General features: G+C 42.3%; 1 protein-coding gene across 1 annotated transcript in view; it reads left to right on the top strand.

The window, feature by feature from the left end:
• Positions 1-27,512, top strand: part of Ano2 (anoctamin 2) — a 352,538-nt gene that overhangs the window by 322,154 nt on the left and 2,872 nt on the right. The window contains exons 20-23 of the mRNA XM_047550120.1: positions 15,425-15,577; positions 15,939-15,991; positions 17,835-18,016; positions 27,384-27,489. Coding sequence (XP_047406076.1) covers positions 15,425-15,577; positions 15,939-15,991; positions 17,835-18,016; positions 27,384-27,489 — 494 coding nt within the window. The remainder of the gene's footprint in view (positions 1-15,424; positions 15,578-15,938; positions 15,992-17,834; positions 18,017-27,383; positions 27,490-27,512) is intronic.

Here is a 27,512-nt window from a genome sequence, read left to right as displayed (position 1 = left end):
TATTTCAGAAACATTAATATCTTACTTAACATTTTATGTAAATGTAAAGAAAATGTCTTCTGGGTTAGATTCCTTTTATTACTTCTATCTTTAGACTCTCCTCTTCACCCTTCCAGGGAGTATATGTTTTTGTGTACAATCAAAGACTGGACTGTAGGATAGAGTGCACGAAGCTTCATCAAGCAGCACCCCTGCTGCTCCATGCACTATGGCTAGGGGTGGGCTCTGGAGTCAAATCACTGGGCTTCCAATACTAATGCTGCTGTGTGTCTCTGAGCTTGATGCTTAAAGTCACTGGGCCCAATTTTCCCATCTAAATTGTGGGTTTGTTATAATATCTACCTCACAGGTCTGTTCTACAAATTAGGTGCTGAATACCAAGTAGCTAGGTGCTGTAATCCCAGCTACTTGGTAGACTGAGGTAGGAGGATTACAAATTTGAGGCCAGTCTGGGCAACTTAGTGAAACCCTGTCTCAAAATAAAAAATAAAAAAGGGGGCTAGGGGTGTGACTCAGTGGGTTCCATCCCCAGGACAGAACAAAAACAAAAACAAAAAGTAGTTAAAAAACAGTACTTATATACATAGACTCTCAATAAACACTAGCCATTATTACTTTCATGAGTCAAATTTCTGTTGAATCTAGAAAGCTTTTAACTGAAAATAGTCTGGAGGTCCAGAATGTAGTTAGCCCATCACTACATCAGTGTTAGGACTGTTCAGAATTGTTTAAAGAATAAGGGTACCAGACTCCAAGACACACCTGAGAATTATATTCAGAAGCTTGGCTATAAATACTCTGAGATATTTGTCCTTTTAGAAAATTCCAAGCCCCTGGGGCCCTACTTGACAAGACTGGAATCTCAAATGGGTTCTTTTTGTCATCTGTTTATCTAAAACCCACAAATTTTGTTCCTCCAGTCATCCAGAACTTAATCGCTATTGTCTTCCTACCTCAGGAATTCAATTATCTCCCTTAAAGCCTTCCTCCAGCTTCCTAAAAGCAACCCAGACGTTGAGGCCTTAGGGCCCTTAAGGTAGGTGGTGAGATGTATTTCTTCTGTCATTCACAGTTGTTAGACAAAAATCTCATTTTTCTTAGTCATGAACTTAAATCCTGTAAAACCCTAATAGAAAGGAGGTGCGTGGAGCTGGCCTATTTACTCTTTATTTGGAGTGAAAGTCACATAATTACTATTAAGAACCAAGGGCGCCCAGTCTCTCCTACTCTCTGGAAATGTCCACCAAGGGGTATAAGAATCATAGACCAGAACATCAGCACCCTTGAGGCCACATCCAAGTTGTCTTGTGAAAGTGGAAGTCTGAACTCTTGGATTCGGGAGGAACAACCATGATTGGTATAGATCCTATCTTATTCTCCTGATTACTTTTCAACTTTGCATCCACCATAGCTGTAGAGAAGCCTGTTTGGTGTGCTCCTGAGCCTTATTTATTCATGGATCCTTCCCTGCACTGACTTTGCCTCTACTAAGAATTTTGAATTCCTATTGAAGCCTTTACCTGTTCTCCTTTGAATGACTACAACTGTATCCTAACTTCTTGTATTACTGATACCTTTCCTATTCCTCTTTCTACCTTTCCTTCTTACTTTTTATAATAGAATGACTAGTAAAATACAAACCAGACCATATCTATATCTATATCTATATAATAGATGTATATGTTCATATATATATATATATATATATATATATATATATGTATGTAATTTTTTTAACTTACCTCCTTCAGTGCTACTGACTTCTCTTAAGATAAGGTCCATATCTTCCAGTACAGCACACAGGGACATCTGTGAACTGGTTCTTGTTAGCTGTCCTGTACAGGTCCACAGATGCATATCTGGCTAATTGACTCTACCATGTCTGCATTCGCCTGTGCTATTTATTCTATCTGCCTACAAGTTCTTACTGAGTTATTCAGGCTCTATCACATTTGCTGTTGGAGAAGATGACTTACTGATTGTCCCATTCTCAGTTCTTCTCCTCTCTTCTTCTAAACCTGTGCCCTTTAGAAAGCCTGAGTGCTCTGGGGACAGGGACTGTGTCTTAGTCCTTTTTAACACACTTATCATAGTTTCCTGGAACATAGTAAGAGCTCCATAAAATATTTGAGTGACTAGCTCAGTAGCTCCCCTTCCTTCAGTGGCAAAGAAATGAAAGTCCCCCACTTCTTTTTATATCAAGATATTTGGGCCTTCCTCTCCACCATGGACATACTTAGATATTTCTTTATATGAAACCGTTTTCCTCTTCCAAGATGAAGTTGGGTCATGTCTATTATCAGGGTTTCTCTCAAAGAACAAGTCACCTCTGGTTTTAGTTTACACCTTTCCTTTTGGGAACCAAGTCCTTTGTGGAAATGGAAAGGATAGAATGCTCTGCCTCTGAGGTTGACTTGGCTTGGACCAAAGACTTGGCTTTAACGATTTGGCCTTAACCTCAACTTCATTTCCACATCTTTTCTCTGCAGCATTCCCTCCTGACAATCCTGAGGACAGTGCTATAGTGTCAGGACCAGTGCTGGACACAGGGGACACAGATAACAGATGTGGCCCATACCCTCCAGGGCTTCAGGATCTGGTGGTGGAGACTGATGGGCAGTAAACCAGGAAGGCCTTCACTGTCCTGGAAGAAAATTCCCCTGACTCAGCCAGCTTCAGTGAGGCTAAGCCTTTGTAGCTTGTCTTTAGCCCCTCAGAGCATTCTCTTCCTGCTTCCAGTCCATAATTATCCACTCACCAAACTTCCTTGGGGTGTTTTTTTAATTCTTTTTTAAAAATTTTGATTCATTGTACACAAATGGGGTACAACTTTCGTTTCTCTGGTTGTACATGAAGTAAAGTCACACCGTTTGCATAATCATACATGTACATAGGGTAATGATGTTTGTTTCATTCTATTATCTTTCCTTCTCCCATCCTGTCCCCACCCCTCATTTTCCTCTATACAGTCCATCCTTCTCCATTCTTGCCTCCTGCCCCCCATTATGTATCATCATCCACTTATCAGGGAAATCATTTGACTTTTGATTTTTTGGGATTAACTTATTGCACTTAGCATGATATTCTCCAGCTCCATCCATTTACCTGCAAATGCCATAATTTTATTCTTCTTTATGGCCAAATAATATTCCATTGTGTATATATACCACAGTTTGTCCATTCATCTGTTGAAGGGCATCTAGGTTGGTTTCACAATCTATTGTGAATTGAGCTGCTATAAACATTGATGTGACTGTGTCACTGTAGTATGCTGATTTTAAGTCCTTTGGGTATAGGCCATGGAGTGGGATAGCTGAGTCAAATGTTGGTTCCATTCCAAGTTTTCTGAGGAATCTCCATACTGCTTTCCAGAGTGACTGCACCAGCAATGGATACGAATAGGAAAAGAAGAACTCAAACTATCACTGTTTGCCAATGACATGATTCCTTGTGTTTTAGAAACCACAAACTGGACCAAACAAAGGAGAATCATTGACCAGTTACCACCTTGGGTGTGTTTCGAGACTTCAGATGAGGCAAGGAAGGTCCAAGAAGAGAATCAGTAATTAATTCGGGAGGGCAGGTGTCATGAACAAGCTATACCATTAACAGACCAAACACATTTGTTTGTATCTTTCCACAGTGTCAGGATTTATTGAGTAACAATAAATTCACAAGTTTCATCATTATTTTCAGTTGCAATTCACTGAGTATTCATGGGTCACTTGGTAGTTGTAAGCTGGGAATTTGCAAAGTCTTTCATTTCAATCTTAATTACTAATATCTATAACATTCAAATCACACATCACATTTTACACAATGATAGATATAGGTTTCAGAAAAGATAAGAAAGGGTTAAGGTGGCCCCAGGGTTTTGGAAGACTTCACTGAACTCAAAAGCAGATTACAATTGAAAGAATATCACTGCAGTTTGCCAGATGGAACCTGCCAAAGAACTTGTTTAGGACTCAGAGCTGTCGGACAGAGTTGGGAACTTATTCTGGGACGGGATCTGAAGGACAGGTAGTTTTGGAATGGGTCATTTCAAGAAGAAAGATTCAGTTTAGCCAAAGCCCTAAATTCTGGGACAGAAAGTCGAAGGTTTGTGGCCTGTTGACTCTGTGATGCATTCACCAGACGGTCTGATGACAGTCACTTGTGTGCTGCATTAGGCAGTCTCAGGGTGCTCCTCCATTCATGGGTCTCAGGTGAGAAGGTTGCTTTATCCAGTGGTCCTGTGTGCTTGAGAAGATCATGGGCCTGGTTTTTCTGATATGGGTCGACGATATGCTTATGCATCCTGTGCTTCTAGTTTGATTCTATACATTCATGGGTAGTCTTTTGTATTAGCACAATTTATCAGTTTGTACCCATATGGTTGTGCTGTGCAAACAGTGGTTGTTTTCTAGTACAAACAGGTATAGAGTCATTCTACCTTAGCACTTGTACTCAAAATGGAACAACTCATAACAAACTACTGCTTTACAAAATGGAGTAACTCAGGGTTTGGAACAGTCTGAAAACTACTATTCTAATCACCAAGGAGTAACCATGGAGCAGGGCACAGCCTGCTCTCCACAACAGCCGTCTTGATTAGCAACGCCTTGCTCACTGCTGACACTGACACTGGTCACTCACAGAGTAAATGTGTAAGAGTGACCACATAAATGAGGGTGTCTGTTTATCTGTCTTCAACCTTCTCTTATCTAGGCTGAAGGAATCTCACTCTGCAGTAATGCTATGCCAATTCTTATTTATTTACAGGCTGATAATCTGGTTAGTGGATTATCAAGAGTGGTGGTTATCCCTGTTTCTCTTTCCCTGCCTCCTCCTCCAACTTCCATGCCCCTTCCTACTCCCCTTAACTTCTTTTGCCTCCTCCCTCCCTCCCCCACGCCTGGCTATTGTGCTCTCCTTTCCTGTGGCAAGCCGGGGAAATAAGAGAAGGTGTAATGTGAACCCATCCCTGCTGCTCCTGAGGGCTGCTCTGGGAAATAGCTCTGTGAGACAGAGAAGACTGAAGTCCACAGCAGACGTCAAAACCTCCCTGGAGGTAGCAGTTTTTGCCATCCCTGTGGATAACTAATAGCACTTGGTGATGTGTCACCATGCCACCACTTCTGGTTTCTCTGAACCCTTGTCTTTGAAGTAAAAGTCCTTTAATATGTCATCTCTTTACCTGTAGATATCACTGTAGAGCAGAGTGATCAATTATATCCCTTCGCCCCATGTTTCCAGTGTCAGATGAGACTTGGATGAGGATCCAGCTTTGCTACAAACTCTTTTTTTTTTTTTTTTTTTTCCTTTTTTGCAGTGCTAGGGGGGAGGGAGCCCAGGGCTTTGCCTACACGTCCTAGATAAGAGCTCCACCACTGAGCTATACCCCAGCCCCCAGCTTTGCCCCTCTCTAGCAGTATGGCTTTGAGCATGCCATCTCTCTGGGTCTCTCTTTCTTCTGAGATTTTACAGTGAATTAAACAAAAGGATGAATTTTTTTTTCCCTCTGCCATGATGTAACCCACCAGTCTGTGGTCAAATCTGTGCAGTATGTCGCAAATAAGACATAACTCCTACTATTTTGGAAATACAAAGAAAAACAGTCAATGTTGCCTTTGCTTTCTTGGATTCCTAGATGGTTCTTTTGAGTGTGAGAGCAAGGAAAGTTTTAGTTCAGGCACATGGAAGTGAGTGATGCAGAAAATGATTTTTCATTGTATTTCTTGACAAGAACAAACAGTTTTCAAACTGCTGGGCCCAGAGACCTCCAGGTCCCTTCCAGGGCTGGCATTCTAGTTCAGACATCCCAGCTGGATAATGCACCTTAGAGCCAGCAGGCCAGGAGTGATGTGAGCTGCCTGAATTCACCCCAATGACTCATGAGTAGAGCTGAGTCTAGAGCTTCTTTCAGACCATTCCAGGAGAGAATTTCATCAGGGTCCATAGGAACTCTGGGTTCAGTAGAGGAATAGAATAGAGTGAGGTTTCCTCCTTCCCTCCCAACTGACTAGACCTCCCCAATTCCAGAAGGGCCCTTGTCTTGAACTTGGAGCAAAAATGAGAGCAGTGAAACCAAAGCTGCCTGCTCCCTCTGGCGTGCCTGACATGGTGATCCCTGGCCCAGCTCTCAGCTGTCAGCTTCCTTCCGCGTGATCCCCAGGACCACCCATGCAGACAGGAAGTACGTTGAACCCACTCGGAGCAGTTGTAATGGTAGGGCAGGTCATCAGTTGAGGGAGGCAGCAGGGAGAGATGTATTATATTTACATTTTTCTAAATTGAGCTAGAGGTAGGGCCCAGGCCCAGCAGCCTGGGGGAGGGACCCTGAGGAGAAGGGGAAGCTGGGAGTGGGCTTGATGCGGGGCCCAGAGGGGGTGCAGGGAGCTACCTCTGGGCAGGAGTGACTGTGGGGATGGGCTGGCTCCAGACAAAGAGAAACCTGAGAGTGAGGGATTAAGCTGGAAAAACCTGTGAGGGGAGCAGCAGAGCAAGCTTTCGGCTTTCGAGGGAATCTCCAATATCAAACCGTTTTCCTGAAGAGCTTACTATGAAGGACTTCAAGGGTAGCTTCCCATCCCCCGACTCTGAGGGGAGTAAGAAAGCTGGCCAGGAGCAGGCCATGGCATTAATCATCACTGTCCCTGACCCCACTGTGGGATTTCAGAGCTCCTTCATTGCAGGCCCCACATAGCCCAGCAAGGGGGTTTTCCTCAGGGCCCCACGAGGAAGGATTCTTCTCTTGCTTTAAGAGCTACAAACTAAGTTCTCTGGATACTTCCATTGGTTAGATTTTTCCTACAAAGCAGAATTTGGCAGAAAAAATGTAGGCCTGCGCCTAATCCTATGAGGAGTTTAGTGACAAGTTTCAAATGAATTTCTTGATAAAGTTTTATCGCCATTTTATCCAGATAAATATATGATACCACTGTCAGTTTTTCCCACCTGAAGCCTGATGGCCTGGGCTCACGGTAGTCATAAATCCTAAGGGAAGTTTCGTGAGGGCAAGTTTCATGTCTCATGCATTCAGCACCCCACCACAAGGCCTGGCATATAGTAAGTGCTCCTTAGATGTTTGCTGAAGAAGTGTAAAGAACAAGTGATTCTATAGTGAGGATCTTGAGGATGAAATGACAGGCAGACTCCACCAACATCACTTTTCATCAGAGCTCTTCAGACCTTCTTGCTGTATTGCTTTCACTGGGACAATATACCCCACATCTCAATCTGCACTCATTATTTTGAACTGCTTGAGTTTAGGGAATGCTGTCCTCCTATAGATTTCCTATGGTATTATCAATAGATGAGCTTGTAAAATTACCTAGATAGTTCAGACAAAATAATCCCAAGGATTAGTCAACAACTACCACTTAACACAAATCCCAAAGTCTCATTGATTTATGCCTGAGAAAGAGAATAAAGAACAATGAAAAGAACTGACTCATTGAGTACCCACCCGGGAAATGACTAGGTGAAAGTGGCCACTTACCAAAGAAAGAGCAGAAAGAATTGACACTTCCTATTGAAGGGTGACTTAGGTGATACCTGAGATGCCTTTCAACTCTACTCTTCTTTGGTAGGGACTGTGCTAGGTAATTTCCAGATTTACATCCAAGCTGGATGTCAGGGATGAAGTATTCTAGAATATCCTGAAAAGCCAACAGCACCAAAGTTCATATCTTTTGTCACATGCCAACTCCAAGTGTGTGTGCTATGAGCCAGTGACTCAAAAAACCAGGAAATTCTTTTCTCTGAACCATCCTGTTTATATGAACTGAGTCATTCCACTGGCTAATTAGCCATCTGCCACCTTCTCCAAATGGCATTTAAACACAGTTCAGGCAGCATCCAGGGTCTTGTTCCAACATTTCTGAGAAGTCGGGTGAATCCTAGGTCATTTGTCTCCTTTAGTTTCTGAGCCAAGCATTGCTTGGCATTACCTGTATTGGGGGCTCCTCCTCTCATGCATGCTTAAGAGAAAGAGCAAGACTACCTCTGCATATGCCACCTCTCAGTGTACTACAGAAGGCTCCTGATATACAGAATATGCCTTGTCAGTGTTGGAGAAGTGAATGAGTGAGTGAGTGAACAGATGATTGAAAGGAAGGAACTCTTCTAATTTAACACTAAGGAGAACTATACTGCCTTCCATTTCTCTTCTAACAATGAGGAAGTTCAGGGTGAACTTTGTCCCTCCATTATTACCACATTATGGGTTCCCAGGCTTATTGGTTTTGCCCTCTTTTCTGAGCACTTCATTTTCCTTCTTAAAAAAATCCCATAAACCTAATTGCATTTTCATTGTGTTGACTTTTCCACAACCGTTTGGGAAGAGGTAGAGAACAAGGAATAAAGTAAACAAATGTCCTCAGTAATGATTTGCGGCTTGGAAGCTTCTTTTCAATCATGACTATTTTCCTTGTTCCTACCTCACTCACTGCATCACCACAGTCCACGTGGGTGGGTGGGAAGAAGGATGAATGTATAAATGGCCTATACACTCTCATCTTGCAGGTGGATAAAGTAAACAGGGGCCCAAAAGTCAGTACATACAGTTGTTCATTTAATAAACCTTCACTGGAAATTCTTCAGGCCATTCTCAAATGCATCAGTAGATCCTACCAATTCATTTTTCCCTCATTTTGTTATAAAGCTGGAGTGAAATGTAGTGACCAAGTCTCCTTTAAGCACAGAGAAATGAAGAAAAGCTAGAGCCAAATGCCCCCTACTGATTTGTCCTTGTGTCACATTGGTTTTCATGCAGTCCACTTTCAATGCTTAAACTGTTGCTTCAAGCCTATCTCTTCCTGCTGTGACTTCTCAGGGTTTCTGAATGGAGCCTGATTCATTGTATAAACCCCAGGTGACTCCATGCACATCGAAAGGGAATTCCACTTATTGTCTTTATTTCCTAAGTAGTCTGTGAATTTGGATTAGTGGAGCAGGAAAGCTCTTAGTTACCAACCATATAGCAAACATTCACATACCTCTTTTACTTGTTCCTCAATTCATGGTCCAAAGACCATGAATTCTGCAAAGCCTCCACAATCTGCTGGTGAGAGCAAGTCATTCCTACCCAGTGCTCTGTAACACCCTGTTAATGCTGCCATTATTGTTCTAACTCAATGATACTATCAAGGTTTGTTTACATTTTCTCTTCCCCACTGCATACTCAGAGTTCTTAGAAAGATAACATAGTAATCTATTTGTCTTGGTCTGTTTTGTGTTGCTGTAACAGAATACCGGAGACTGGGAAATTTATAAACAATAAGAGTTTATTTGGCTTATAGTTTGGAGGCTGAGAAGTCCAAGAGTGATGACTCCAGTGTGTGGTGAAGGCTTCCATGCTGCATCACCCCTTTGTGGAAGGCAGAATTGCAAGACGATGCCACACTTGCTTCTGTAACAAGCCCCTCTCACAGCAACTCACCTACTCTTAGGGAAATGACCTTAATCCATTCATGAGGGCTGAATCCTCTTGACCTAGTCATTTCCTTGAAGTCCTACCTCTCAGCACTGTTGCACAGGGGATTCATTTCTATGACATGAGCTTTGGGGGACATCTTCAAGCCACAGCACTGATGATCTTTGTTTCCTAGCAGTGGACTTGGAGTCAGTATGTAGAATGTGCTCAGTAAATGTTTGTTGAATAATGAGTGAGTGAGTGAGTGAATGGTGGATATTGAGAACCTACATTTCTGTTGAGCCTTCTACTGTTTTCCCAAGCAACAGAGGCCTAGGCTGAGGCCATAGCTCGTGCCTCTCTCTCTCTCTCTCTCTCTCTCTCTCTCTCTCTCTCTCTCTCTCTCTCTCTCTCTCTCTCTCTCGACATGGTCCATCAACACTTATAGTTCTTTTTGTATGGTAGCCACTCTCAGTGCAGAGCAGAGTTGGCATCCCTTGCCCTTAGGAGAAGGAGGTCCCTGGGCAGAGCCTTGATGAAACAGGCAGTGATGACCTGCCCTGACTGTGCTTTTCCACAAGTATTTCTATTAATGGACTGTTTCTGGCAGAATCTTTTCAAAAATTGTCTCTTGAGCAAGAAGACAAACTCACACCAATGCGTCCCTCAGTTGTTCCCTTGCCTTGCTCATTAGTGGCTCACAAAACAGCATTTTAATGTCTGAGTTTTTAGTCCCTCTAAGCAGAATGTGTTGCTTTTGCTTTTGTAGAAAGAAGAATTTAAAAAGAGCAGTTTCATTTTCAATAGAATTGGAATGTTTTTACTCCAGCTTTCTTTAAAGCATCTGTACAGATTACAACAACCAGAATTACTGTGTGGAGGTGTCAATATTTTATGTGTCTGTCTTCACATCTTGGTTAAATACAATGCTTTCAGCTCACATATTTTAAGATTTCTGCCTCGGTGTGCGTGTGTGTGTGTGTGTGTGTGTGTGTATGTGTGTGTGTGTGTATGTGTGTGTGTGTTTCACACCTGACAAAAGTAAAGTTCCTATTCATGGAACAGATGTCCTTTGAACATCTGCTTCTATGGAATAGGCACAGTAGAAGATGATGAGGACTCAGAAAAGGGTCAATTATGGTGCCTGGTGTCTTTGGGCTGACCATCCAGAGAGCAAGTCACAGAAACAGAGGTGTGTGCAAGGCATTATGGGAAGGAAGAGGAGATAAGAAGAGATGAGCCCCGAGTCACCTGTGTGTGTGTGGACACACAGTGAAAGAGTAGGTATGTTTATTGAAGAATTTTAAGTAAATCAAAGCTTTGTCCCATCGACATCTTTTTCACTGGCCCTGGCCAGTCCATTTTATTCTGCTTTCTCTACTGTTTGCCTTCTCTAAGCAGATTGCCCTGGAATGTCCTTGCTGGATACTGTCTTGTTTAATTTAACCCACTCCTCCTTGTTATTTTAACCTAAGCCCAGGTAATCACCCATGATTTTAATTGCCTCCAGAATCAGGCATTGTAGGACTGGTGGTTTTTTTAGAAGGTTCTTGGCTGCTGGAGTGTGAGAAGAGAAAACCAAAGGAGTTTATGCCCAGAAATATTTGCAGGCTTTGTGCTTCCAGTTCAGCAGGCTTTGTGCAGATTTAGTTGAAAATCAACTTATGGATTCGTCCCTAATTGTCTTGGCCAGGTTTAATCTGTTATTGGTCAAGTCAGCCTGGCTTCTATTATGCAGCACACTGAGGATTTCCGGTGTTGCTCTTATCCGAATGGAGACTTGCTGTTTTTAGAAACAAACCTTAGCGTTGATGAACGCTGGTATCATTGTGTCCTGTGAAATGAACCCAGAAGGATTCCCATCTGATACGGCATTTCAGACCTTTGACTGAAAAGAGCAAGTCTTAGATTTGGCATCCACATGCTGGAAGATTATGGTTTTATATATATTTTTTCTCTCTAAGATTAAAACAAAGCTTGCTATTTGTTTCTGCTTCTTTGGATTGAATCCTGGAAATGCTCAGGGTACCCAATCTGAGCAGGGAGCCAGCAGCAATGGTGTATCTGCAGAGAAGAGCTTTTCCTGGCCCAGGATACCGCAGAATCCCAGTAGAGGAGGGAACAGGAGTATCCTGTCACTGCAAGTCCAGCATTGTTGATCTTTGCTGACCTCCTGAGCTCCTCTCCTGAGGCTGTCCAGGGATGACCACATAGACCTACATGACATGGGGAAGGACACGAGATGTTTAGATATGGGAATCAAATAAATGACAGGAACTATTAGAGAGCTTTGAACTAGCTCTGGAAGGTAATTGTGTTTGGAGAGGAAGAGCAGCAGAGAGCGTACGTCTGGAGAGTTTGAGAAAGTAAAAAGCAAATGGGCATTCTTAGAGGACCGCATTTCATCACTGCCTCTGGAGTTCATATGAGAGAAGAGATAATGAAAACTAGAATTTTCCCAAAATCCTGGGAGGATGTTGGATTTCCCTTCTATCCCCTCCCCTCCTCCCCTCCCTTCCTTCTTTCCTTTCCTTTCCTTTCCTTTCCTTTCCTTTCCTTTTCTTTTCTTTCTTTTCTTTTTTCTCTCTTGCTTTCTTTTGGAGTTGTACCCAGGAGCACTTCACCACTGACCTATATCCCGTCCTTTTTGTTTTTTATTTTGAAACAGGGTCTCACTAACTTGCTTAGGGTCTTGCTAAGTGCAAGTCTGGCCTCAAATTTGTGATCCTCCTGCTTTAGCCTGACAAGTTGCTGGGATTATAGGTGGTGCCACTGTGCCTGACTGCAGCCCTTTTTAAAATTTTTATTTTGAGACAGAGTCTCACTAAGTTGCCCAGACTGGCCTTGAACTTGCAGTCCTCCTGCCTCAGCCTTCCAAGTAGCTGGACTTACAGGTGTGTGCCACTCCAGAACATGTGGCAGGAAGTTAGATTTCTGAGTGCCATTTGCATGAATGTGGTGAGGGCATACTGTATACATTTGCAGTCACTCAGAAGTAAACTACTCTTTCCATTCCGACCAGTCTCCTTGCCAAACTCTTGCTAAGACTTTGAAGAGTTTACATAGTTCTGTTGGAGAGAATAATTTGTGATAAGAATATTTGCTCTCTTAAACTGAGTTCATTAGAATCAAGGAGACTAACTTTGAACTCTATAAATAAAGATGCATCCATTTATGTACTTAAATATAGACATGCATTTTACAGGTTTTAGAAAACTAGTCCAACATCTGTTCTGCTTTCCTCATTAATTCTATCCCCTTCACCTCCTCTGCCCTTACCCCTACCCCTCACTCCAAAGTTGAATGGCTCAGCAGAACCTCATTTAAAAGGCACAATAGACCCTGCATTTTGAACTGGATCTGGGAGCTTGTTCCATTTCTATTTGCCAACCAGGTCACCAGTTATCCCAAGGGCCCAAACCTGGCAAATCTGAGCCTTCTAGTGCAAGTGTCTTGCCACTGAATGATTCTTGCTGGGCTCCTAGAGCCTGCTGAGAATCCACCAAGCACCAAGGACAATGGCAGTGGACAGGATTGTATCAGCAAGAACACTGACTGACATCTGTGAGCCGAGCAAATTGCCACATCAAAAGAAATTGGGCTGCTTCCTGTGTACATTCTCTCTATTTTTTGCAATATAAAGCCCTTACAAATGCTAGCCAAGTGCTCTACCATGGAACTACATACTTCCCCAGCCCCTTTTATTGTTATTTTTAATTTTGAGACAGGGTCTCAATATTTGTCCACGCTAGCCTCAAATTTGTGATCCTCCTGCTTCAGCCTCCTAAGTAGCTAGGATTAGAGGCATGCACCACCATGCCTGGCTCCCATGTGTATTCTTTCTTGAAATTTCTTTGAAGTTGGCTTATCCCCTTGCATGAATATGGATTTTATATATATATATATATATATATACACACACACACACACACACACACACACACAATTTGAGTTCTGACTTTTCATTCTTTATTTGAATATCCTAGAATCTTAAAGCATGTCTAGGAAGACAAGTATCACAGAGTGACAACAAATCAGACCAGTAAAGAGTTTAAACTAGTCCCTTCAATTTATCAATGAATATGCCAACACCACTGATGTACAGGAGCCTGACCAAAGCCCTATGACTGGTTAGAAAACATCTGGGTCCAGAATTCAGTTCTCCTGACTCTCATTCTATGCTTAAAACCTTACATTTGTGTCTATTTAGCATAGGTATGCATAGTATACATTGCAGCCATCTGTACATGTCAATATTTATTCCCATAAGAATAAATTTACACATAATACATAACATTTATTGAAGAGTTATTAGATCTGAGACATTGTTCTAAGCACATTACATATTTAATATTATTACTTTTATGAAAATCCTATTAGGTGGTTATTACTACTTTATTATCCTCAATTTACAGTTGAGTAATTGAAGCACAGAAAGTTTAATAACTTGCCCTATTATGTGGAAAAGTTCAATTAGACTTTGACTTTCCTGGAACTCAGGGCTATTTTCATCAGCAAATATATACTAAGCCCGTGAAGTAGACAGAGCCCTTGCCTTACCACTGGGGAAAAAAATACATGTGAGTTAATCAGTTCAGTTACAGCATTCACTGATGGCTGTAGCAGAGGCCTGAACACAGGACAAAAGTGTTCAGAGGAAAAGTAATGGGCTTCATTAGGCAGGTGGCATTGGAGCAGTCTTGGGAATGCATAGGAGTTTGCCAAGTAGAGAATGGGTGCTGGGCACATAAGAACAGAAGGGCCTGTGTATCAGGAAAAAGTCCAGAGAGTGAGAAGTTCAGAGGATTAGAAGCAGGAGCAGGATCATTATGGGGGAGATTTTGGAGATAAGGCTAAAGAGGCAGGTTGAGAACAGATTGTAAGGGCCTGTATGCCAAGATAAGGAATTTGGGTTATATTCAGTAAATAGAGAAGATCCATGGAAATTTTTATGAGTATGTTAGGTGAGAGAGAACAGGGTTTGCATGCTGGAAGCCTGGGAAGATTGGCTTTTCCCTTTTCCACAACAAGGAAAACAGGAGGTTCAGGCAGGGCCCTGACACCTGCCGACCATCAGACTGTCATAGGCTACCACTGGCCTTTGCTCACACTGCCTCTGTGGCTTGGAATGCTCTCTGTAAATTAGTCTTCCTGGACACCACAGGAAGTTGGTGTCAGTGTAGATGGTGTTTAGATACCATGCATGAAGAGTTTCCTTAGTCCCCACCCTAAGCAGACTAGAACTTGGCTCCCTTGGTTCTCCTCGGTCCTCTGGCACATTCTTCTTTCTTGGAACACATTTTTTTATAAAGTACAAAAATATCTTGCACATATTTGTGTATATTTATCTCTCTCCCTCTAAACCAGCCCCTCAATGGCAGGACCAGACCTTTGCCTTCTTAAATAGTTGGCACAGTGCCTGGCATTTAGCAAGCTCCCAATAAATGTGTGATGAATGAATAAAACTTACTAAACAAAGGCAGGGGCTAGAGTTATGGAAAAAGAGTCCACATTTGGGAGATTTCTTTTTAAGTTTTATCAAGGATTAGCAAGCTGTGGTCTGAGGGCCAAATCCAGTCTGCTTTATTTCCTGCTTTTGTAAATAAAGTTTTATTGGAATACAGCCAAGCCTGTGCATGTGTATGGTTGCTCTCACTCTACTGTGGCAGAGGTGAATCATAGTGACAAGACCAGAAAGCCCATAAATACCAATATATTAACTCTCTGGCTCTTTGCTGAGTACGTTTGCCCACCCGAGTAAGGCAAACAGGACTCATGACTGGAGGAGAAGGGTGGCAGAAAGGAGAGTCAGGACTTTTCCTTTGCACATACCTCCTTACTGTACCTAATCCAGAGCTTTGCTCAAGTGATGACAGTGATCCTTGAGGTACAGGTACTCAGAAGGAAATACTTGTAAGTGTGGTGCAGGAAGAAAGGGGAGACCCTGGTAAGAGAGGCCATGGGCCACAGCGCAGGGCCCTGCTTCTCCTTGGTGAAGCCAGTCATGCTGTTTGTTCTCTCTCCTAGTCATCCAGTTTGGTTTCGTCACCCTCTTTGTGGCCTCCTTTCCCTTGGCACCTGTGTTTGCCCTCCTCAACAATGTCATTGAAGTGCGACTAGATGCAAAGAAGTTTGTTACGGAGCTGAGACGGCCAGATGCTGTGAGAACCAAAGACATTGGTATGTGCCTGGCATAGGAGTCACTGCAGGCCTGTATCCCCCTGCATGGTGGCTCCAGCCTCCATCCTCATGTGTCAGGAATCAGGAAGGTTGGGCAAAGCCCTTGCCTCTTCCACCTTCCAGGTTCTCATCTGCACATCCTTGGATGCCAGGAGGTCTTTGCAGGTCATATTATCTACTCCAGAGATCCCTCAAACTTCCACACAGTGGGGCACCTAAGCCTTTCCAGACACATCCACTCTTTGGGGCCCTGCAGATCTCCCCTGGTCACTTGTCTATAAAATATCCCACTAAACTGCAGCCTTGTCATCGCTGGTCTGAGGGTGGGAGTGAGCCAGACGCCCTTCTTTCTGTCTTTTAGGAATTTGGTTTGACATTCTCTCCGGAATCGGCAAGTTCTCTGTTATCATCAATGTAAGTGCTTACATCCAGGACCCCTGGCTCTGTGGGAGTCGCTTTCAGAGGAGCTGAGGTCTTCAAAGCAGGAAACCAGCCCTTGTTACCTCCCGGCCTTTTCCATTTGCAAACTCTACTTAATAGACAGTCTCCTGGCTAATGGTAACTTGTAACTCACCATGCCGTCGCCAGAGCTGAGCAATTTTATTTTTAATTTCACTAAAACAAAGGTAATTATCCGTTAGAATACATACCTTGGCCTTAAGAGTCAAAATCAGAACTTTTCTCAGAGCCAAGAATAATGAGGAAAGAATTTTATGTATCTATCCATCTCTTTCCTTTACTCTTGAGTTAAACAATACCTGGAGTATTGCCCAGGCTGCAATTCCTAATTACTGTTTCTCCAAACTGTCAAGTAATTATCCCCATGGACTATGGCACTGCATAGATTAAGATAGGCCCTGGAAGGAGAGGTGTCCTACCTGTTGTGACCTCCCTAACTGCCTTGCCAGACATGTCCACACCGCAGAGGAAATTCTGCTGGGCCCCAGCCAACAGCCCCTCTGCTTTCACATTCTAGATGGATGGTGGCCAGGCAGGCCTCCTGTTCCAACTCCCAGAAAATATCAGCCAGCTTGGTGCATGTCAGGAAAGCCACTATTGCCTTGGGAGACACACGCTGAAATCACAGAAAAATGATAGGAGATATGCAAGGAGAGGCAGAGAAAATCAGCCCACTGCATTTTGAACGTTTGCACCCATCTTTAACCTCACAAATAAAGTACAATTTGAAAAACACAACCACTTGTGTCTGCTAGCACAGAAACTCTTACTATTAACTATCTGTAGTACAGAACGACATGAAATTTTACTTCCCTGGCTTTTCTAAGACTTGTTTACTTATCTGTAAAATGGTACATCAGAATAGTACCCACAAAATAGGATCATTCTGGAAATTAAATAAGATAAAGAGAAACCATAAACAAGTGCTTGGTAAGTTGTAGCTTGATTATTGTGTGCTATTCATTCTTATATATGGTCACAGCCATCCACACTCACATATACATTGAGAAAACAATATCTAAACTACATTTTTAAAGGGACCTTAATTGTTGGTACAGAATACAATATAAACACCTGCCAAAAAGATTTAAGATTTTCTTTGCAGAGAGTACCTCCATGTTCAAACATGCAATCATTCATTTGTCATTTGGTTTGCTTCATAGACATTTATAGAGCACTTAGATATGCCAGATGCTACATTAGGTGTATATGGCTCTAGCAGTACCTATCCTTTCCCCTCTTGGTCTCACTTTTCCTAAGTAAAATGGATACAAATCAACTTCTATTGCATTATGTGCTTTAAAGTGTGGAGAGATAATAGTCACACTGAGGAAACAGAAATCATACCCCTGACTCTCTGGTGTCCCTCAGGGCAGATGTACCTGGCCATCTAGCTTCCTGATCCACTACATTGAAGTGACTTTCCCAACACAAAGGGTGATTTTCTCAGAATATCTCGCACTCTGTTTTGACTTGGACAATGACAATGTCATTTCAAATATCTTAGTGGTGGATTAATGCTTCCAGCACCCAATGGCCCAACCTGGCCTTGCATCCTTTGCTGCAGTGCTTGTAATTCATCCTCTTGACAACCACCATCCAGTGAATTTACTTACACTTATCAGAGATGGAAAAGCCAGGTGCGTCAGCTGTGTGTGCTCAGGGACAGGCACCTGAGCGGGCTGCACCTCTTAAGGGAGAGCCCAAGAGCAGACAGTACCTCAGTCAGATGGGCCCTGTGCCATCCAGACAGCATCCATCCTGATTATTCCTCAGTGCTTGTGGTTCTGTCCCTTAGGCTTTTGTCATCGCTGTTACCTCCGACTTTATCCCCCGCCTCGTGTACCAGTATGCCTATAGTCATAATGGGACTCTGCATGGCTTTGTGAACCACACTCTCTCCTTTTTCAACATCAGCCAGCTGAAAGAGGGAACGCAGCCAGAAAACTCACATTTCGACCAGGAGGTTCAGTTCTGCAGGTAAATCCATCCTAAGGAGGAGGGTCACAAAAGACCGGAAGCAATAGATTCAGCAAATTACCTAGATGACCTGGAATTACATCATTTTCCCTGCCTCCATCTCCTGTTCCTCCCCACCAGCAATTTATAAATCAGTTGAATTAATCAGCAAATATTTATTGAGTGCCTTTTGCTAGACACTATTGAGCAGACAGAGAGCTATATAACCTTGTCCTCCTCCTCAAGAATAGGAAATAGCAGGTTGGTCAGTAATTATAAGGAATCACAGGCAGTGTGGACAAGGAGTGCTGTGGGTATTCAGAGGCAAGGGAGATTACTGGGGACTAGAATGGAAAATGTGGGCTTCTTGAAAGGGCTGCTGGGATTTGTAGGACAGAAAGAATATTCTAGTAATGGCCCAGACATGGTGGTGGGGATAAATTTGGGATATTAGATAATCACTTAGGGGCTAAGCAATATATTTAGTAATGAGGATGTTTGGAAGAGAATAATGGTGAGTAACATAGGAAATACAAAGTATGTGGAAACTCCTAGAGTAGTGTATAAGTCAAATCCTTGTTGAATTTGAATAGGATGAAGTATGTAATGGGAAGTCTTGAAATATGGCAGGAATTTTAATGTGATGCAATAGGAAAGTACTAGCCTTTCTAGTGCAGTAAATAATTGGATAAAGGGTAGTTTTAGGAAAATTGATCTGGTATCAAAGAGGAAGTTGGACTACAGGTGAGAATTCAAGAACACCTAAGTGGCCATATCCTTTAGACATGAATTATGCTGGGCATCGACCAGGTTTTGGAAGCAATTAAAAGAAAGGGAGAAGATGAGATATTTCATATGATATGCCACAAAGTTAAGTGACAACAGATAAGGAGAGAGGCTGACTTACGGATATCTCAGAAATCTGGGATGAGGTCAGACAACCAGGAAATCGTGGGTCCATTGACTGGGGTAGGGAAATGCTAAGAGGATCTAATCCTTCTTTCTCCCTCTTTTTTTTTTTTTTCCTTTTTGGTACCAGGGATTGAACCCAAGGTCACTTAACCACCTAGTCATATCCCCAGCCCATTTACCCATGTTCATTTTTTATTTTGAGATAGGGCCTCACTAAGTTGCTGAGACTGGCTTTGAACTTGTGATCTTCCTGCTTCAGCCTCCCAAACTGCTGGGATTACAGGCATGTGCCACCATGTCTGGTGAGAATCTAATATTACTGTACAAATGATGAATTTGATTTCAACCCAGCTTCATTTAATACATGGTGTGAAGTCCAAGGGGGCAATCCTAATTCCTGAACACACTAAGCTGAAAAGATCCTGTGGGACCATTATCTTTCTAAGACCACCCCCAGGAGTGTCTCATGTAAAAGCTGCCAGTGCCCTCATTGAAGAAGAGGTGTTTTCTGTAATGTTTGCAGCAGTGGTGACCCAGCTTGTCTGTTATGCTTTCCCATCTAGGACACATTGGGACCCAAGGTCCACCATTTTTGAGGCTGCTGCTTAGGTTCATATTCTTAGTCTGAAAATACAAAGAGAAATTGATTTGGTCTTTCCAACTCACATGAATGTCTGGATTAAACAACCTTACCAATCTACAATTTAAATAAAAGAACATCTTGATCCTCAGGCACCTTAACTTCAGGGTTTAACATCAGCCAACCAAGAAATGATGAAAAATCAGGGACCAGACCTAATAACAGATGGATAAATTTATTCATCAATTTATATCAGCCTAGATGTTTCAGAGTTTTGTTCATATCCAGGACTACAAAAAATCTAACGCTTGAACTAAAGTCCTGTTGCTGGCAGATTTGCTACTAGACTCTACACTATTCCAGGGGCCACTTCTCTATCTGACTGACATGCCAGACTGTCTGTCCATGGTGCTGGATTTTGATCTGTAGATCAAAAGTCATAATTCACAAAACAGAGGGTCTGAGCCAGTGCTATTTTCCAGTAGCATCTGAATCATGAAATCAGTCAACAGATTCACATTAACTAAACAAATAAGCAAAATAGAATTACAAAATCATTTTGTAACTGGAAGTGATCACAGAGATTATCTTATTGAAGCTCCTCATTCTACAAAAAAAGAAGTTGAGGTTTAGAAAACTGAGAGGTTCTCTAAGATTATGGAAGTTTCTAGCAACAAATCCTGAACACATCAGTCCAGGAGTGCACCCTAACCCCCATGTGTAGTGTGGAGCAGCACCAGTGTGCCTCATGTGGCAAGATTAACACTGTTCCCTTAGTTGGTCTGAAAGCATGTATCTGCCATAGGGACCTATAGGTCTGTGCTTTCCCTCTAACTATCAGATCTCCCAGTACCCTTTATGAATATGTCTTCCAGATTCATCAGTGGCTAAATTGGCTGGAACAAGAAGGAACTTTAATGCCCCCCCCCATATTCAAAGTTGAGGGAAGGTCTAATTTTAGACAAGGTTTTATTCAATCAAGTAGGTCTAAATCTAGTCTTCTGTCTCCCAGTTCCACTCAATGTCAATTGCATTTTTAAGCTCACTCTGAATTGTATCCTCTCTAGTGAGAAATCAAGATTAGGCACTACTCAGCCCCAACAACAAATGCCCAAGACACCAGGTATTGTTGGTAAGTGTGGAGTTCTTTTGAACCTGCCTTCAGGTCACTGGATTTACAGCCCTATGTGAAGCTCTGATAGTCTTTCTCCATTTTTCCATGCAAGTAGATGGGATCATAGCTTATTGTTATCTATTTAAAAATGGCAGAATTATCAGTGGGTACATGCATAGGAAGTGTACTTTAATTCTATGTTTCTGCCAAGAAAATTTATCTGCAGAAAGTAAATCATCCAAAGATCAAACCAATGTGACTTTGGGGACGTTCATCCTGTTTCTTACTCTCAGTACTAGCGAGGATTATAGATTCATTATGCAAATATTGGGGGGATCTCAGTTACTTAGTGGAGAACCAACATGCTGCTTCTCTCAATAAGTCTAGAAGCAGATGAGTAGACAGGTAAACAGCAATTAAAATATAGCTTCAGTAATTTTCATTGGGGTAAATGCAGGGATCTGTGTGAAACCTGAGGAAGAGCCACTGACCTAATCCAGATTTAAACATTTAAGCATTCAGGGGAAGTTTCAAGGGAGAGGTAACCTGAAGGGTGAGGAATACAAGCATGGCCAGAACTCCAAATTCATATGACCAAATCATCTGGAGGGTGGAGAAGGGTGGGGGTGAAAGTGGTGGACAATGGGGCACAAAGGAGGGTGTCAGGCATCAAAGGAAGTCCAGGGAGAATACTGTATTGCAGAGAGAGGAGCTACAGTAAGGAGGACAAAATGGAAGAACACTAGATCAAGAACATGGTGGTCACATTGAGGTGTGTGGAGTGTATCTTAGAACCACAGAGTCACAGAGGAGGTTTAAGAGAACAGTAATGAGGTAGAATTTTCCTGAGTGCTCTCTTTCAATCTATAGTGTGAAGGCTATTGGGTTATAATGAAAATAAAGAGATGCTTGCTCTAAAGTGTAAGCAAATGTTTAGAGAATAGGGTCAGCACTAGATTTATAATATATCTGTACTCTGGAGGCTTCATTTCCTAGATCAATAAGATTGTTGACGGGAAATCTCTACCCTATGGGGTCTTTCCCACTACTCATAGATAAAAAGAGAAAGAGAATGACTATGATAGAGAAATGCTATGAAAAATCAGAGAACTCTACAGCTTGCTCCAAGAGCTGGTGTTTATAATTGCTTTCATGAAATTTGCCCTGATTTTCTGGCAAATAGTGTTTGGAACATGATGACCCTTTTTATTCTTAGCTTTCAATGACCTCTGAAGATAAATGTGGCTGAATAAAACTGAGGTCTCAGGCTTTAGCTTTCAATGACCTCTGAAGATAAATGTGGCTGAATAAAACTGAGGTCTCGGGCTTCAACCCAGCCATGCTAGGGATAGAGGCCTCTTAAAAATAGCAATAAAAGTTAGGGCAAGTCTCTGGCTGCCCATTTGAGATTTTGAGATCTATTCTCAGCATTTGAGGAGTGATGCTTACCTCAGCTATACAGCTGCTCCTGCAGGGCTGCTTTGTAAACAGTCTTGGGACATTTAGCTACAGGTATGATTAGTGACTATTTGACAGGGCCACCACATCTTGGAGGATGGGCCAACTTGGTTCCTTCCTGGCTCAGCTGGAAAGGAGCAAAGAGCTCACCAGGGCAGGGCCTGGTCAGGGCTCTGGTCCCAGAACAGAACTCAAGGAGACCACATGGGCATGATCAACCCAGTGGCTCTGTTTGGAGGTGTTGAGCATCCAGAAACAGCATCCTCAGGTGGGTCCTGACAGATTTTTCTCGAGGCCCTAAGTACTTCCATATTCCAAGGTCCTGTGAAAAGTCTTTGAAGAGGTGAGTTTCTTTCCAGGCCATGGCTTCTTCACATCTGTTCCACACTGACACAAGAGGTAGAGTTAACTTTTCCAGGTGTTGGTTTTCCTGATCTTTACCAACCACTGGATTGGCATGGTTCTCATTAGTTCCTAATTGCCTGTACTGTTTTCCTTTGCTAAAATGCCAATTTCGGAAGGCAGTTTTAAGTAACTCAGATGGTATGAAAATTTTGTATGTAATTGTATTCAGCATTAACATGATATTTATTTCCACTGGGATATTTTTAAATTTTCCTTACGTACCACTGTATGGAGTTGAGAAGGACATTTACTAACTGATTCATTATATAACCAACACCTCATTTAAAAAGAAAAGCTGTTACTAATGGTTGATGACCAACCCTCAGTGTGTGACTTTGGCTCCTTCATTCACAGTGATTTTGTATTTTCTTGAATTGTGGCAGATGTCACAGTCATTGGTCACCTTGCAGATGAGGATGAGGTTGGGGGTGGAAGCATCTGAGCCAGTAACCTCTCTTCCCTCTCTGTACTTCAGTTTCCCCATCTGTAACAGGGAGGGCTTTGGAATAATCTCCAAAGATTCTTTTCTATTTTTTAAAAAATGTGATTTTTCATGTAATATATTAATGTATTCCTATAAAAATTCTAAACATCACAAGTAACCACTCCAACTCTGATCTTCCTCCACCTTAACCCCTGCCCAATCGTAAGCATTTTCCCAGCAGTAAGCAGGGTGAAACATGAGTGTGAATCTTTTCTGGAGATTTTTTCTATGAATTAACATAATACAGACTTGCAGAACCTTTAAAGTATTGTTTAATGGGCTCATTGTACAATATGACTAAAGTTTGTTAATAGGAACCTTATTTCTTTAGGTGATGTCTAAATTAATTTTAACCAACAAAATTTTTCACAAAGTTAGAACAATAGTAATGTAATTTTAAAGCTAAAATATGTTGACTTCGGCACCAATTTCACGTATATGTGACTCTGTCCCAATAAAGACTATAATTTTGTTCTTTAAAGTTCAGTGTAAAAATGTACTTGGGTGAACTGAATATTAACAATGATTACTTTTTTAAAAATTAACTTCTTTGTTATAAAAGTAATTATATATATATATATATATATATATATATATATATATATTTATGAATGAAGAAAAGGATCTTTTCTTAGTTCCCTCCCCAATCATTATCTCCCAGGAGAACCCATTGCATCCATTTTCCTTTGAAGTCTCCAAAAATCACATTCAGAATTATCGTATTGTTTTATGAAAAGACAATGTTGCCTCCTTTAACATTCAGCACATATACACATGCATACCCATGTTCATTTATTCATGGTTGGGCTGAAAGAATCCAAGTGTGCACTTCTGTGCACTCAGCACTGTGATACACAAGGTATTGGTTTCCTTTTATGGACAGGATGCTGAGGTTCAGAGATGTGCAATCACTTACTTATTGTCTTACAGTTAGTAAGAGGCATAACCACTTCAAGTTCATGCTTGCTTTTTAGACACTCTAGTTGTCCATTACTGAAAGTCTCTCTTTCTTGGAAAACTCAAGAAACCCTCAAAATCAATGTTCACACTTAAGGAGGACTGGATGGGTGAGGGTGAGATCTAAGAATGTCCCCCAAATTGTATCCCTGAGATTCCAGTCCTTTATTGGTTGACCCCATTGCTGCAGGCTTGTGGTGAAGAAACACAACACAGCAGTAAGTGGCAAAACAAAGCCACTCACTTCATGGCCAGGAAGCAAAAGAGAAGGAGAGGAAAGGATCAGGGTTCCATGATCCCCTTCAAGGACATGCCCTTAATGACCTATAGACCTCCCACTAGGCCCCACCTCTTAAAGGTCCATCACTTCCCAATATACCTTCTAGGGACCAAACCTTTAACACATGGGGCTTTGGGGGACATTCAAGATCCAAACAAGAGCAAGGACACAGGAGCAAAGTGGTGACATGGCATTCAGATTCTCATCTGCTGACTCTGAAGCACACAACTTTCCTCAAAGCTGAGCACTGGGCTTAGAAACAAAACAAACACATAAACCATTACCCCAGCAGTGGAAAAGATTAAGTCCATTAGCCACTGGCCTTTTGTGAATATTTTCTATTCTTAAAGCTAATTATCTCTTTGTTTAATTAGTGTCTTCTTGTTACTTAGTGAAAACATTTGATAACCTTGCCTCTTAGGATGAAATTTTTTTTTTTTTTAAGTTGTGAAATCTGAACTTATGTTGGCATGTAAACAACCAATTACTTACCTGGCAGCAGAGGCTTATTGGAATCAATGTTTTTCAAATGATGAATCATGGTTCATTAGTGGGTTATGAAATCATTTCAGTGGGTCACAAACAATGTTTCTGTGGTACTGGGGACTGAACCCAGGAGTGCTCTACCACTGAACTACATTCATAGCCCTTTCTACTTTTTTGAGACAGTCTTTATTGCCCAGACTGACCTTGAACTTGGCAATCCTCCTGTCTCAGCTTCCTGAGTAGCTGGGATTATAGGCCTATACTACTATCCAGGCTTCAAACAGCAATTCAAAGAATAGGCTAGGCTAGGCTAGGCTAGTCTAGGCTAGGCTAGGCTAAATAGTGCATACAGAAAGAATGAGTATGTTTTGTGTAATTTTCATTTTAGTAATATATGTGTATATGTGCATCAGTGTAAAATATATTTCTTACTTTAAGTCATAGTTTTTTAAAAGCTAGCTTTGGAAAGAACAATGTGAGCAGATGCAAAATTCATTAAATTGCTAACTGCTCTTTTCTGTGGTGTGGCTTTCCCCTTACCTAACAGAGCCAGCCTTAGCTTATCTGAATAGAAGTATGTTCAACTAGAGCTTTCTGGACAGATCTCTTTGTTAATCTTCCACTGCTGACCGTCAGTTAGATGGATGTGCCTGTTAGATTCAAAACATGCTTTGGACACACAGGGAGGGCAAAGTGATGTTTCCAAAAGCTGTGGTAAGTTAGTATCGGAGGTGGAACCAGAATTAGATTATTTATGGATTCTTTTCAGACTGGAAAAAAGAGGAGTGAGCAGTAACTCTCATACCAAGGTCAGTGAGCAGCTGTTCCTTCATCAATGGAGCTAGAGAAGACGAGAAAGGGACTTTCATGGTATCGGGAGGGATTGGGCTGAACCCGAAAAGGGATTGCCCCGCAGTAAGGAGTGTGTGTGTGTGTGTGTGTGTGTGTGTGCACATGCACATGCTGATTTGTGTGCCTGTGCCCACACACGTGTCTCACCTCCTTCCTGGGAGGTTTTAAGAGGAGGATGATCAATTGCCTTCTGCCCTAGGGTCCTTTCTGTGGGCAGCAAGGGCATAGGTCATTCTGAGAATTTTCCCACTCCAAAATGTGCTTTTTCGTTTGACTGTTCCTATCTCTCTCCCCTTAGCAAGGATAATCTGGAGCTGGCTGTGCTTCTGTCCTCAGCCACGGATGGATATGATGAATCCCGTGGTGCTCTGCTGGGTTGCAGTTAGCTTTGCTTTTCACCCGGATGTCAAACCAAGCTTGCAACAGCTGTGATCAGCTGTTAGGAGAGGGGGAGCTGGGTGGGAAGGGGGAAGCTCCTGGCCTCTTGCCAAACCCTGGTTGAAAGCTCAGTGTCTGCCATCCAGTTTGTCTCTGTTGCTCACTATTGCTGTGCCTTTTTCTATCTCTCTGTGTGAATCTCTTTCCTCTCCTTTTTTTTTTTTCCTCCTCTTCTCTTGTCTCTCCTTGGACAATTGGAACCCATCATGATTTTACAAAGATCTTTTAGAGCAGCTGGTTTATTCAGGACAGGGGAAGAGACTAAAGAACCCCCATTGATGAATCTCTCCCCTCAATGCAGCTGTTGGTGAGCTACTCTGTGATAGTGGGAGAGAAGCCTGGATTTAGCCAGACATGCATTCTTTCCTGGACTCCACATCTTACTAGCCACAAGACCCTGGCCAAGAACTTGAACTTCTCTGAGCCTCAGATTCCTCATGTATTATGCAGAGATAAGAATGCCTGCCTGAGGGATGCAATGATGCATCTTACAGAGAAGCCCTTTGCTCAGGGATTGACACATACTTCATGTTCAGAATGTGATGGTTTTCCTTCCCATCCCTTCCAGACTGAGTCTCTACCCTGCCTTCCATAGCAGGCACACACACTGCTTGGTGGCCTGATGCCACCAGAAGTCTTCCTCCAGGGTAGGGCTTGTTTTGTGTCTGAGAAAAATGAGCTAGTTTTAACATGAATCATTCCAGAATGGGGATGAAGGCAAGGGTGAGGGAAAACCCAAGGCTTCTCTTCCATCTGAGAAGGAGGCATGAGCTCACACTAGGCTCTGACATCTTTTTATTTTTTAGATCATATGAATAGATCATGAAGATGGCTAATGAAACAGAAATACTTATCAACTTTATTTATTGACGCTTTCATCTTCAACTTGGTCCGGATCAGTCAGCCTTCCTTTGGATTTAACAGTATAGCCCAGAAGCCCCTCTGGTAGCTGGAATTCCAAAGCCACTGGTGGAGAAGCCAGGATTACCTACTGTGCTGCATTTTCAGGGAGCCTCAGACTGCCACAGAGCACTAGAGGAGTCATCTGGGGTCTCCCTACCCTTTCAACCCACAGGATAGTGGGGACCCAAAGTGTCCCTACTGGCCTGGGTTATTCTCATGATTCCTGGGATCATCTGGGAATTGAATCTAGACACCAAAGGAAGAAGTTTTGGGGGACTGTTAGGAAAAGGAGTAGGAAAAAAGACATTTCTAGGCTGACACTGGCTTTTTTGGACTTTGATTCTCTTACTCCATACATATTTGCTGGTTGGATCATAGATTTCCTACTTCCCACATCTAATTTCCTCCCATATTTCCACAGCTAATAGCTAAGAGCTTGTCTGATATTCAGATCCTTGAGTTTTTACTACCTTTCCTCTGTCTCTTCCCAGTCTTAACACCACCTTTCTCTTTGGACAGGTTCAAGGATTACCGAGAGCCACCATGGGCACCAAACCCATATGAGTTTTCCAAACAGTACTGGTCTGTTCTGTCTGCCCGTCTGGCTTTTGTCATCATCTTCCAGGTGAGTTGTTCCAGGTGAGATAA

This window comes from Sciurus carolinensis, chromosome 4 (assembly GCF_902686445.1).
Source record: "Sciurus carolinensis chromosome 4, mSciCar1.2, whole genome shotgun sequence".
Taxonomy (NCBI): Eukaryota; Metazoa; Chordata; class Mammalia; order Rodentia; family Sciuridae; genus Sciurus; species Sciurus carolinensis.
This window is presented reverse-complemented; position numbering and strand designations above follow the sequence as displayed.